The 12,616-nt window shown below is 47.0% G+C and overlaps 1 protein-coding gene across 3 annotated transcripts; it reads left to right on the top strand.

Annotated features, from left to right (window-relative positions):
* The first annotated feature begins 2,131 nt into the window (after positions 1-2,131).
* Positions 2,132-12,154, top strand: NOLC1 (nucleolar and coiled-body phosphoprotein 1). 3 transcript variants are annotated; one of them, XM_037064071.1, is made up of 14 exons: positions 2,132-2,458; positions 4,799-4,854; positions 4,968-5,098; positions 5,201-5,331; positions 5,842-6,007; positions 6,733-6,857; positions 6,981-7,122; positions 7,421-7,549; positions 7,733-7,840; positions 7,936-8,589; positions 8,773-8,879; positions 9,989-10,081; positions 10,413-10,541; positions 11,729-12,154. In XM_037064071.1, the coding sequence occupies exons 1-14, from the start codon at positions 2,339-2,341 to the stop codon at positions 11,747-11,749; spliced, it is 2,112 nt and encodes a 703-aa protein (XP_036919966.1). In that variant the 5' UTR covers positions 2,132-2,338; the 3' UTR covers positions 11,750-12,154. The 3 variants fall into 3 exon arrangements, with proteins under 3 accessions (XP_036919966.1, XP_036919965.1, XP_036919964.1); XM_037064070.1 differs by having other exon boundaries at positions 2,133-2,458; positions 4,971-5,098; positions 10,413-12,154; XM_037064069.1 differs by having other exon boundaries at positions 2,133-2,458; positions 10,413-12,154.
* The last annotated feature ends 462 nt before the right edge of the window (positions 12,155-12,616 follow it).

Raw genomic sequence — 12,616 nt, 5'->3', positions numbered from 1 at the left:
TTATTTTATTTTAAAAAACATTTATTTCTAAAGAGAGGGGAAGGAAGGGAGAAATAGAGGGAGAGCAACATCAATGTGTGGTTGCCTCTCATGAACCCCAAGTGGGGACTTGGCCCACACCCCAGGCATGTTCCCTGAATGGGAATCAAACCTGCAACTATTGGTTTGCAGGCCAGCACTCAATCCACGGAGCCACACCAGCCAGGGCTGGAGATGTTTTTAGAAAGGGGATTTTTGACTTCTGGGGCCTGAGATTCTACATTTCAAACAAGGGAATGCTGATGCTGCTGTTTTTGGAAGGTTTTTTTTTTTAATTAGAATTTTTTTTTAAGTTTTTATATTTTTTAAGGTTTTTTTAAAAAGATTTAGAGTGGAAGGGAGGAAGAGAAACATCAATATGTAGTTGCCTCTCCCATGCCCCCTTCTGGGGACCTGGCCTGCAACCCAGGCATGTGTCGTGACTGGGAATGGAACCAGTGACCCTGTGGTTTACAGGCCCATGCTCAATTCACTGGGCCACATCATCTAGGGCTGTTTTTTAAGATTTTATTTTTTAAGGGGAAAGGAGGGAGAGAAGCATTGATGTGTTAAGGAAACTGATTTATTGCCTCTGGCAATGCCCCCAACTAGGGACCTGGCCTGTAACCCAGGCATGTACCCTGACCAGTAAGAGAACCGTCCCTCTTTTGGTCTGCAGGCCTGCGTTCAATCTGCTGAGCCACACAAACCAGGGCTGGAAGCCATTTTAATATTAAGGGAAGCTCATACTTGTTCCAAGTAAAGTTTTTTTGAACTGAGACTCGGGTTTACATATACCATTTTAGTTTGAGCACAATGCTTGGCACAGAGCAGTTGCTCAAATGTTTAAGGAATGCGTACATATACCCTGGCTGCCATAGCTCAGTGGATTGAGCGCAGGCCTGAAAAATCAAAGGGTCACGGGTTCCATTCCCAGTGTGTTGCTGGCCAGGTTCCCAGTAGGGGGCGCCTGAGAGGCAACTCCACATTGATGTCTCCCTCTCTCCTTCCCCTCTAAAAATAAAATCTTGCTCTTATTGGTATAGCTCAGTGGATTGAGCGCAGGCCTGTGAACCAAGGGGTTGCTGGTTCCCAGTTGGGGCACATGCCTGGGTTGCAGGCCAGGTCCCAGATTTGGGACATGCGAGAGGCGGCCACTCATTGATGTTTCTCTCCCTCTCTCCTTGTCCTCTCTAAAAAATAAAATCTCAAAAAATAAAGAATGAATACAAATGAATAGACCTCTGGGGCAGAGGGAGATATAGAAGTTATATCTAGGAGAGGGGAATGCGTAAGGATGTGTGTCCCCTGAAAAAGCATCCTTACCCTTCCAGAGGGGCATTGGTGATGGGAAGTAGTCAAGGTATAGTATGTAGGATTGAAGGTCTGCCGCTAATGTGAATTAAAAAATTATAGAATTTGAAGTTGACCTGGCAGGCCGGGTTATTTGAATATTCTAAGTATCCATGACAAAGGGAGAGGGAGTTTCTAGTTCTCCCATAGGAAGAGTTCATTGTAGGAACTGTGACGGTAGAAGTGTTATTTTCGGGACTGTGGTGCTTTATCATTCAGGTTTACTGTACAACCCCTTTTACCTTCGTGGAGCTGACTTCTGTCTGAATAAGTGGGGGGAAGGGTTGCATGGGCAAAACATGACTGGGGAAGGGGCAGTTTGGGGAATCAACGCCCCATCTCTACCATGGATGATCTGAGGATCTTAAGAAGCGAAAGGAGTCCAGAGAGGCTGGGGTGGCATATGAGAAAAAGGTCGCTGTGGGTGAGGGAGACACTGAAGATGAAGGGTGGGAATCCAGTGGCAGCGCGGTAAGGGGCGGTCTGGATATCTTGTTACCAAGTCTAGAGAGTCCGTAGGTACACTCACTTCTCTGAAATGCGAGTCCCAGGTAGGGCCGGGGAAACGGCGGCTGGGAGAAAAACGTGTTTGCCGTAAGGCAAAAAACCCAAACCAAAACAACAACAACAAAAAAACCTGGCGCCGGAAGTTCGGTGTTTTCCCGCCACGCCGAGGGCGTGACCCCTGACGTCAGGCTACTTTACATAGTGAAAGAGTGGACTCCGCCCTTACCAAGATGGCGACGCTCGTGGGAAAGCAAATCTTAGACTTCGTCGAGACTCCGCCTTCTAGGTGAAGGCCGGACGGCCCTGGAAAGTGCAACCGCCTCTTCCGCTGTGCCCCCTCCTCTTCCGCTTGCACCCGCGCGGCGCGATAGCGTCACTTGGGTTGGTCCCCACCTCTCGGGGTCCCAGAGTTCTTGAGTCGTGTGCGTAGGCAACGGTAGTGACGCGTATTGCCCGGAGGATGGCGGACGCTGGCTTGCGCCGCGTGGTTCCCAGCGATCTGTATCCTCTCGTGCTCGGCTTTCTGCGTGATAACCAGCTCTCAGAGGTGGCCAATAAGTTCGCCAAGGCAACAGGCGCTGTGAGTCCCGGGCTTGGAGCATGAGCCGGGGTGGGGTGACCACAGGACTCCGGGCCCAGACATGCTTAGCTTTCCAGGTAGAGAGGTCCGTAAGGGTCCGCCAGCCGAGTGTCTGCGGGGCCTTTGTGCCGAGTTCTCGGTGGTGACCAGAGAAAGCCTTGAGTCCGCGAGGTCTGTGTAGGTAATGCTGATTGAGTCCTGTTGCTTTTTTGCTGGTGAGCAGCGCAGTAGCGGCAGCGTGGCACCCGCGTGGCCCAGATCACGTGGCTGGTATAGTGCGTTGGGGGACTATCCTGTCCCATCGGAGGCTTTGGAAGCTCCTGGTTACTTTTGGCTTTACTTTGGTGCAAAACGTGACTCGACTTTGACTCAATTGAATTTAGTGGAGACTCAGAGATTAAAAAAACTGCTTTAGAAGGGTGGGGTTTTCGGTAGTAAAGAAAATGAAGGAGAGTAGAGGCAGGGTTGTGCTTTTAGTTATACTGAAGCAGCATTGAGCATCAGAGTCCTACTCTGCAGTCATAGTAGTGAGCTTGGACCTTTGACTCGTGGAATCAAATACGTATATGTTTGGGGCCAAGCTCTGCCATTCATTTAAAGATGTATGACCAGGGCAGTGTGCTTAAACTGAGTCTGTTTCTATTTCTGTGGAGATGTCGCCATCCACTTCATGGGATTTTTGTGACTTTCAGGAATATGATATGTGCCTTGTGCCAATCCTAGTGCCTAGTGGTCAGAAAACGTCAATGAGTAAAAGCTGCTATCATAGTTTTGGTACCTTAGGATATTCTGAAGACATGTAAAATGAAGATGACCAAGAATGTGAAAGGTCTGGAATCTAAGTCTCAAGAAAATCAGACATGATTGCATGGGCAGACGCCTCCAGAGAAGGTAGAGGGTCTTTGGCAGTCCTGGTCTTTGACTACGAGATAGATTTTTTTCTTAGTGGCAGAATCAGGGTGCCCAAGGAGAGAGTCAAATCAGCCTCAAAAAGAACTTCCTTGAGCTGCGACAGACTGCCATGGGATCAGATACAACTGCTTTCGTGTTGGAACTTTTTGGAATTGACTGTGAGGGAGGGAGGCTGCAAAGAGCGTTTTCTTCAATGGTCTGGATGAAATTGGGCGTTTCAGAATCAGGATTTTTTTAAAAGACTTTATTTATTTATCTTTAACGGGGAAGGGAAGGAGAGAGGGAGAGAAATATCAATGTGTGGTTGCCTCTCATGTGTCCCCTGCTGGGAACTGGCCTGCAACCTAGGCATGTGCCCTGACTAGGAATCTAACCTCAACCCCTTGGTTCTCAGGCCCGGGCTCAATCCACTGAGCTATGCCAGCCAGGGCCAGGATTTTTCTTTTTTTTAATGTGGCAAAAACTAATCTCCGTAGCAGGCTTAGAAAGGGCCGTATGATATTTCCAGATGGTAAACCCTTTGTATGCTTTTTCTCTTACCCTCTCAGCAACATATGATGTATAGTATTATTATTTCCATCTTACACAGAGGAAAACAGTTTCAGAAAAATTAAGCAGTCTGCTCATGGTCACCCAGTAGTAACTGGCCAAAAGTGAATTTTACATCTCTGCACATCTGACTCTGAGCCTGCACTGGTGTGTGTGTGTGTGTGTGTGTGTGTGTACTGCAGTGCCTCGCCATTTTCATTGTACCAGTTAATAACATATATCAGTGTTGCCCTGGCTGGTGTGGTTCAATGGATTGAGTGCTGGCCTGTGAACCAAGGGGTGACAGGTTCGATTCCCAGTCAGAGCACATGCCTGGGTTGTAGGTCAGGTCCCCAGTGTGGGGTGTGCAAGGGGTAACCACGCATTGATGTTTCTCTCCCTCTCTCCTTCCCTTCTCTCTAAAAATAAATAAATAAAACCTTTAAAAAAAAACATGTCTATCAGTGTGATTAGTAGCTGGATGAAATTCTGTACTGTATATATGACATAGCTTTTTTACCAGTCTTCTCTTGGAAGCTGATTTCCAATGATTTGATATTATAAACCACATGACAGCGGACACTCTTTAGTATAAATGTTTGTGCCCTTGTTTCACAGGTAAAGATAAATTCCTAGGTAATAACATTGCTAGAGTAAAAGGGACACATATTTAAAAAGGCTTTATAAATAGGATTGACAGGTGAGGAACAGATGGTGACAGAAACTCAGACTAGCCTAAGTTTTTGATACCAAATATTGGAAGATGCATAAGTAGAATATTTTCCCCTAATATGTATAAGTAGGAGAAGTCATATGAAATTGTAACATTTAAATGAACCATCAGAGGTATGAAACAGGTCACTCTTTAAATTCTTTTAAACGTTTTTTTCTCTCTGACAGACCCAGCAGGATGCCAATGCCTGTTCCCTCTTGGACATCTATAGCTTCTGGCTCAAGTAAGTCTTCCCTGTACCACCCTGGCTGTTTTCTTCCCCCAAGTGGGCTGGGTTGTGTGTTTCTTGGTTTGGAAAGGTCCTGGTCACCTAGGAGTTAGCCTGAGCTACCTCAGCAGGTCCACCAAGGCTCCAAAACGGAAGTTACAAGCAAATGGGCCGGTGACTAAGAAGGCTTCATCCAGTGACAGCAGTGAAGACAGCAGCGAGGAGGAAAAAGCCCAAGGGCCTCCAGCTAAGAAGGCTGGTAAGGCAGGGCAGGAGTTGGGGTTAGCAGTTCCAGGCAAAGGATTTGTAATCTGCCTATCCTACGTAGCTGATTCTTAGTGGTACCTATGCTTTTGTTCAGTTGTACCTGCCAAGCGCACCAGTCTGCCTCAGCATCCTGGAAAGGATGCAGCCAAAGCATCGGAGAGTAGCAGCAGTGAAGAATCCAGTGAGGAGGAGGAGGAAGAGGACAAAAAGAAAAGGCCTGTCCAGGTTTGCAACTTGGGAAGGAAAAGGGTCACTTAAAGGATCAGAGAGAAGAAACCTACAATCTTGGCTTCTGGCTTTTGCCCCGGTTGGTGGTGGACAAATTATTAAGGGGCAGAAAGTCTGGGAACCTTTCAGAGAGGTGATAGAGGTACGAGGACAGGAAAGGGCACGTGAGGGTGAAGATAGACTCTGAATCTAGAGATCAACTCACCTGCCTCCCTAGAGGTACTGGGTTTTTCTGGGACACTGTCTAGGACTCCAGGAGTGAGGGAGCATGTTTTGTAGACAGTGTTGGGAGCTCCAGACAGGGAATGGCAGGGACGGGGCCAATAGACCATGGGGCTGAACTTTTTGTTTCTTCCTAAGACTTTGTTATCCTTTTCATATACTGCCCTGCTTAGTTTTCCCTTTCTCCCTAAAAAATAAGAGGAGCCTAGGAAATGTTTTACCTTAGGATGCCCCTGGGTACCCAGAAGCCCTTGCTGACTCTCCTCCTTGTGTGTGTTTTCACAGAAGGGAGTTAAGCCCCAACCCAAGGCAGTCAAAGCTCCCCCTAAGAAGGCTGAGAGCTCTGATTCCGATTCTGACTCAAGCTCAGAGGATGAGGCACCAAAGAACCAGACGCCGAAGACAACACCTGCGGCAGCTAAAGCTCAGGCTAAAGCCCCAGTGAAACCAGGTATTCATTCTTTCTTTTTCCAAAAGGCCAGGCCAGGGACCAGCTGGCTCTGGGGATGGGTGTTTAAATCGCTGATATATCACAAAGGTGAAGTGGTACTGGTGTTGAACTAGAGGTACTGATTAATGTTACATTTTTAAAAAGCCATTAATGAGCAAAAGATTTATAATTTGGGGCTAGTAACTAGAGAAACAGTTTGTAGTGAGGGAAAGTATGTTTTAAAAATAGTATCGGTTTCATTCTTTAGTTGCATTGCATAGGCATTTTATATTCTCACAAACCCTGTTTTACTGTGACCACTTACACCTCTATTCTCTGTGCTTCTCCCATTTTTTCTTTCTGTGCCTTCATTTCATAGTACAAGTGAGAAGTTTTATTTTTTTCTGTAATTTTCCTGTGATGAAGGTTAGGTTATGATTTATAGGAGCTTCTCTAGAAGTTGCAGTAAAAGACTTAAAGGACATATTTGAATTATTTGCATCATACCATTTTAAAAGATAGAATACTTTAACTCCTGAAGTTGGGCAGGAAAAACATCCTTTGCCACAGTGAACCACCGCAGTCTCCTTCATGGTGCTTGAAGGCCAGAGAATTGACAGCCTCCTAAGTTCTGAGCTAATAGGAAGGCAGTTTTTATGTTCCTTTAATTTCTTCGATACTTTACACTGTTTCTTATTCTTTTTACACTGTTTCTTTTTCTTTTTACACTGTTTCTTTTTTCCTAGGCACACCGGCTCGAGTAACACCTAAAGTAGCTAACGGCAAAGCAGCTAGTAGCAGCAGCAGCAGCAGCAGCAGCAGCAGCAGCGAAGATTCAGAGGAGGAAAAGGCAGCGGCTGTCTCTAAGAAGGTCTGGTCCCTAACGTCTCCCCGGGAAGGGGGGACTGGAAGTGGATGGGGCAGTTTCCGTTTCCTGGTAGGATTGGCTGGGTCAACATTCTCCTGTGGTAACTAATTTTCTTGTATGATGTAGACTGTACCTAAAAAGCAAGTAGTGGCCAAGGCCCCAGTGAAAGCAACTGCCACCCCTACCCAGAAGAGTTCCAGCAGTGAGGACTCCTCCAGTGAGGAAGAGGAGGAGGAGGAACAGAAAAAGCCCATGAAGAAAAAACCAGGTGACTGGACACGGAGGGGTCACGCTGCATGACTGTGATCGGGACTCACACTCAGAAGGACCTCTAGTCACCATGTGTAGTCTCTGTAGAGTTGCTTGCAGTGAAGGCTGGTTTCTCTCAGAGGAAAGAGAAAAGCATGTTGTTTTTAATAATCCAGACTTGAAAATGACATGTCAGCTCCCCTGCTAATTCTAACCCACACTCCAGGGACGGGATGAAGCTCCAATCCAGGAAAAGGAAAGGTACTGAGGAATTTGGGTACATATTTTAAAACCACCACATTCTCCCTTTTAAACAGGTCCCTATAGTTCAGTGCCCCCGCCTTCTGCTCCCCCACCCAAGAAGTCCCTGGGAACCCAAGCTCCCAAGAAAGCTGCAGAGAAGAAGCAGCCTGAGGAGAGCAGTGACGACAGCAGCGATGAGTCTGGTGAGTCATCACCAGTGGTGAGTGGGTCTGAGGAGCGTTTGAGGAATCAGAAGACACACCTGCTCTGTCCCTCTTCTCACTGAAGCAAGACAGCTAAAGCTCTGTGGACCGCATAGCTTTCTTTTTATTGCTCCTGGTTGGGTTGGGACTCTGGGCCCAGCCTAATGTATAGGTTCTCTCCAGATTCAAGCTCTGAAGAAGAAAAGAAACCGCCAGCTAAGGCAGTCACCTCTAAAGCAGTCACTAAACCAGCTCCGGTGAAGAAGGCAGAGAGCTCTTCAGACAGCTCAGGTAAGGCGTGTGGCAGCCCTCGGGGCGGTGGGTGCTCTGAGGGCTCTCCTGAGTCTGATTTGAAGAGCCATTCATTCTGTCTTCTTCTTGCCTAGACTCCGACAGTTCTGAGGATGAAGCTCCTGCCAAGCCAGCCAGTACCACCAAGAATCCCTCAAGTAAGGCAGCCGCCACTCCCAAGCAGCCTGCAGCTAGATCAGCCTCAACTCCCAAGCAGCCTGCAGCCAGCGGCCAGAAGCCTCTGACCAGAAAGGCAGATAGCAGCTCCAGCGAGGAGGAGAGCAGTTCTAGTGAGGAAGAGGAGGAAGAGGAGACGGTAACGAAGACTGTGGCCACCACTAAGTCCAAGGTGACAGCCAAAGCAGCTCTCTCTTTGCCTGCCACGCAGGCCTCTCAGGGTGGTGGGGAGAGCAGCTCTGATTCAGACAGCTCCAGCAGTGAGGAGGAGGAGGAAGAGAAGACGTCTAAACCCCCAGTTAAAAAGAAGCCACAGAAGAGAGTGGGAGCTGTAGCCCCTTCCAAGCCAGCCTCCACAAAGACAGTAAAGGCCAAGGACAGCAGTAGTTCTTCTGATGACTCCAGTGAGGAGGAGGAAGAAGAGAAGCCCAAGGGCAAGGGTACTCCTAGACCACAAGCCCCCAAAACCAGCAACTCTGCACTGACTGTCCAGAATGGAAAAGCGAATAGGGATAGCAACAAGGAGGAGGGAGATAAGAAGACAAAGGCCGCAGTAGCGGTTTCTAAGCCAGGTCTGTATCCAAAGAAGCTGGTCCCTGGGTTTCCCCCCAGAGTCAGGGTGGGATGCATACTCTTAGGGGGTGGGGTAGAGAGAGGAGGCAAAAGGACTAGGTTTCAGTTGCAGGCCCTCAGTGTGGTGGCCTGGGTAGAAGAAGAGGAAGCTGGTCTCCTGAGTCTGGCTTCTTGTTTTGTAGGCTCAGGAAAGAAGCGGAAGCAGAATGAGGCTGCCGTGGAAACAGAGACCCCTCCATCCAAGAAGATAAAGCCTCAGACCCCCAACACATTTCCAAAGAGGAAGAAAGTGAGCCATCTTATTTTCCTCTCAGGAGCTAGCTTTATTTTTATTTATTTATTTATTCTTTCTTTTTTTCCTCTTTTCTTTTTTTAATTTAATTGTTGTTCAAGTACAGTTTTCTGTCTTTTACTCTCATCCTAGCCCTCCCTGCCTCCCTCCCATTTCTCCACCAGCCCACCCCACCCCCGCACCCATAGTTACTGTAAACCCTTCCCTTTTCCTCTGAAATTTCCCTCCCCTCTGCGCTCTGGCCACTGTCAGCCTGTTCTCTCTCAGTGTTCCTGGTTACAATTTGCTTGCTTGTTTGTTTTGTTGTTTAGGTTCCTATTATATTATATTACTTATTTGTTTACTTGTTTTAAAGACTTTACTTATTTTTAGAGAGGGGGGAAGGGAGGGAGAAAGAGAAGGAGAGAGACACTGACATGTAAGGGGAACATCGATTGGTCTCTTGCACGCCCTGAACCGGGGACCTGGCCTGCAGCCCAGGTACTTACTGTGCCTGGGAATCAAACCGTCTACCCTTTGGTTCACAATCCAGCACTCAGTCAATAGCCACACCAACCAGGGCAGGAGCTAGCCTCTATTTTATAATTTTTTAAAAGATTTTGTTTATTTTTAGAGAGTTGGAAAGAGGAGAAAAGGAAAGAAAGATATTTGAGAGATCCATTGACTGCTTGCCTTTCACACACCCCCCCCCCCCCACCTGGGGGGCATGCCCTGACTGGGGATTGAACCAGCGACCCCTTGCTTCACAGGCCAGCACTCAATCCACTGAGCCATACCAGGCAGGAATATTTTTTTAATTTGTTTTTTAACAGGAAGAAATAAAATTTTAATACATATGCATGGTGAATTCACATAGACATGAAAGTATCAAAGACGGAGGCAACATGGGCATATAAGATGTATTTGGACAAAGGAGAAAATAGAGAACGGGATGTTAGATTTCAGAAGTGAGAGTGGGGTGTTTTAAAGAGCAGGAAGAAGACTCTGGGATCGTCGTGACAGCACTCTGCTGGGCCTGGCACATGCACATGTATGTGTGTGTCACAGGAGGGCTTCTCTGTTACCCGGCCACTCCGTCTTTAATGTTGTACTCCGTTCTCCTCCAGGCAGAAAAAAGGGCGTCCTCCCCCTTCCGAAGGGTCAGGGAGGAGGATATCGAGGTGGATGCTCGGGTGGCAGACAACTCCTTTGATGCCAAGGTGAGGAGGGAGGGAGAAAGAGGGGGAGAAACATTGATTGGTTGGCTCTCGTACATGCTCTCGACCCGAGATTGAACCTACAACCCAGGCATATGCCCTGACCTGGAATCAAACTGGTGACCTTCCAATTCGTGGCAAGATGCCCACCCAGCCAAGCCATACCAGTCAGGGCAGGTTCTCTGATCTTCAGTGAGGAGGTGGTTCGGGGGCTGGCAGACACTTTTGCTTCAGACAGTAGGAAGTTCTCTGGGTTTAGGCCTTGCATAGGGGGAGTAATGTAATAGGGCTCTGATGTCCTTCTCTGTGTGAAGCACCTCTCTCTACTCACCAGCGAGGTGCAGCTGGAGACTGGGGGGAACGAGCCAATCAGGTCCTGAAGTTCACCAAAGGCAAATCCTTCCGGCATGAGAAGACCAAGAAGAAGCGGGGCAGCTACAGAGGAGGCTCCATCTCTGTCCAGGTTAATTCAATTAAGTTTGACAGCGAGTGACCAAGGGCCATCCCAGTAGCGAAGCAGGGTGATGATCCGAGACTACTGACTTTCCCCAATGGACCTGGGAGGTACTGATGAGGACAGGGTCTAGAATCGGTCCGAGGACTGCATCGGAACATCCTCCCTGGTCCTTTTCTGTGTTCGTAGTTTTGTATAGGTTTGGAGTGTTGAGTAGCAAGGACAAAGTGTGCTCTTTTTAAAGAAAAATTTAGTTGTCACCCCCTTCTCACTGTTCTGTGGAAGTCTTCGTACTGAGAAATTTGTATATTTTATATTAATTAAATCACTTCCTATTGATTTTTTGTTGTGATTTTCAGAGGTGTGTTCCCACAGATAAAAGCTATTGCCCAAGACATGATAAAAGTCATGTGTATGAACTGTGATCAGAGAAGTCTGCCTGTATGAGTGTATATGTCCGCATTTCATCCCTCCTACCCATCAGCCCTGGTGAGGGGCAGTTAAGAATGGTTAATGTATATGTATGTTAAGCATGCGTGGTGTAGTTCATCCTCATTCCTGGGGTCTAGGACTGAAGTGTCCAGCCAGCATGAACTTAGTTAGCTACTTTGGAAGATAAAATTTGCTGTATTGTTACAGGCAAAATAATGGTGTAATGTGAATGTCGTGGAATCAGTCTGAATATTTTGTTTTGTTATTTTATTATTACATCGTGATATTTGCAACTATGTAATAATTGCATAGGTGCAACTGTTTTTTAATTTGAAAGCATAAGCTTTTTATTGTTCGAAGACTTGTTTTGAACAATTGCGTAATTGCAACTGTTTTTTTTCATTTGAAAGCATAAACTTTTTATTGTTCAAAGGCTGGTTTTGATGACTTGACCCTTAACAGTGGTAATCAGGACTGCATCATCTGATTTCTGTTTTAACATTTCAGAGGGGAAAAAATAACAATTTAACCACTTGGTATGTCTGTCTTGGTAGCAGTGGTGACAAAAATTAGTTTCATTAACTCCTACATGGTGGGGAATCACTGATGAAAAAAGCAAAAGAAGAAAAACTAAAAATCTCAATCATCAGCAGGAATTAGGTTACGTTAGCCGGGTGAGTTTCCGGGGCACCTGCATGTGTGTGCTAACACTTGAGTAGAGCGGGTTTGGGGGAGCATCCGAACAGGATTATTGTGTCTCGTAGTTGGTCCATGGGAGCCACTGACGTGCGCCCTTCAGAGCTGCCACCACCAGTCGCAGTGGAGGTGATGAGAAAGACCACTGGGCGGAGATGTGACTCCCAGGCTAAGCTGGCCGACCGGAAAGCTGCAGGGCGTGATGGCAGTGCTCAGTCAGAGCGAGATGGGAAGGCAGAGTCCACAGACTGAAGGCTGGGCTGTCCCTGTGGTGGGAAGGCGGGCCCAGTTTCATGGACCAGGTGTAGGTCTTAAAATTAACCTTCCCTAGTTTGGATTTCACACTTGTCAAATAACCTGATAATAACCTTGTTTTCCATGTAACTGCCTCTAGGAAGGAAATGTACTGTACATGCTGACGTGGGTATTTTAGTCTGCATGGTAAAAGCTATACATCTTACTATAAAATAATAAATTGGTTGGTTTATACGGTGTCTTGGGAGTTTTATTGTGAGCCTGAAGCCCTCCCACCTGCTATTCAAACCAGAACAACTTGGGTGCCAGTTAGAGGGCTGGGGTCAGACCTGTGAGTTCACTGCTAAGCCTTCTTGGCCACAGCTTTCTGGCTCTTCTTGGCCATATCTTGTCTCATGGTGCCTTTTCCAGGCAATAGTTCAAATAGTGTGGGGGCTAAATTGGGGGTAGGCACAGTGGCCTATGGGCCACATCCAGCCCATAGCTTGTCTTTGTATTGCTTGGGAGCTAAGAATGGTTTTTATGTTTTTGAAGGGCTTTGAAAAAGACTATGACCGACTTCATGTGACCCACCAAGCCTGCAGTATTTACCATCTGGCCCTTTACAGAAAAAGTTTGCTAACTCTTGGTGCAGATAGGTGATTTCATAACACTGTCTGGAAATCAGAATCGACTGGGGGCACTTCTAAAAATACTGGTGT

Source organism: Sturnira hondurensis, unplaced genomic scaffold, assembly GCF_014824575.4.
Source record: "Sturnira hondurensis isolate 20B ecotype Veracruz unplaced genomic scaffold, ASM1482457v3 Scaffold0014854, whole genome shotgun sequence".
Taxonomy (NCBI): domain Eukaryota; kingdom Metazoa; phylum Chordata; class Mammalia; order Chiroptera; family Phyllostomidae; genus Sturnira; species Sturnira hondurensis.
Note: the sequence above shows the minus strand (reverse complement) of the source record. Positions and strands in the feature narration are given on the sequence as shown.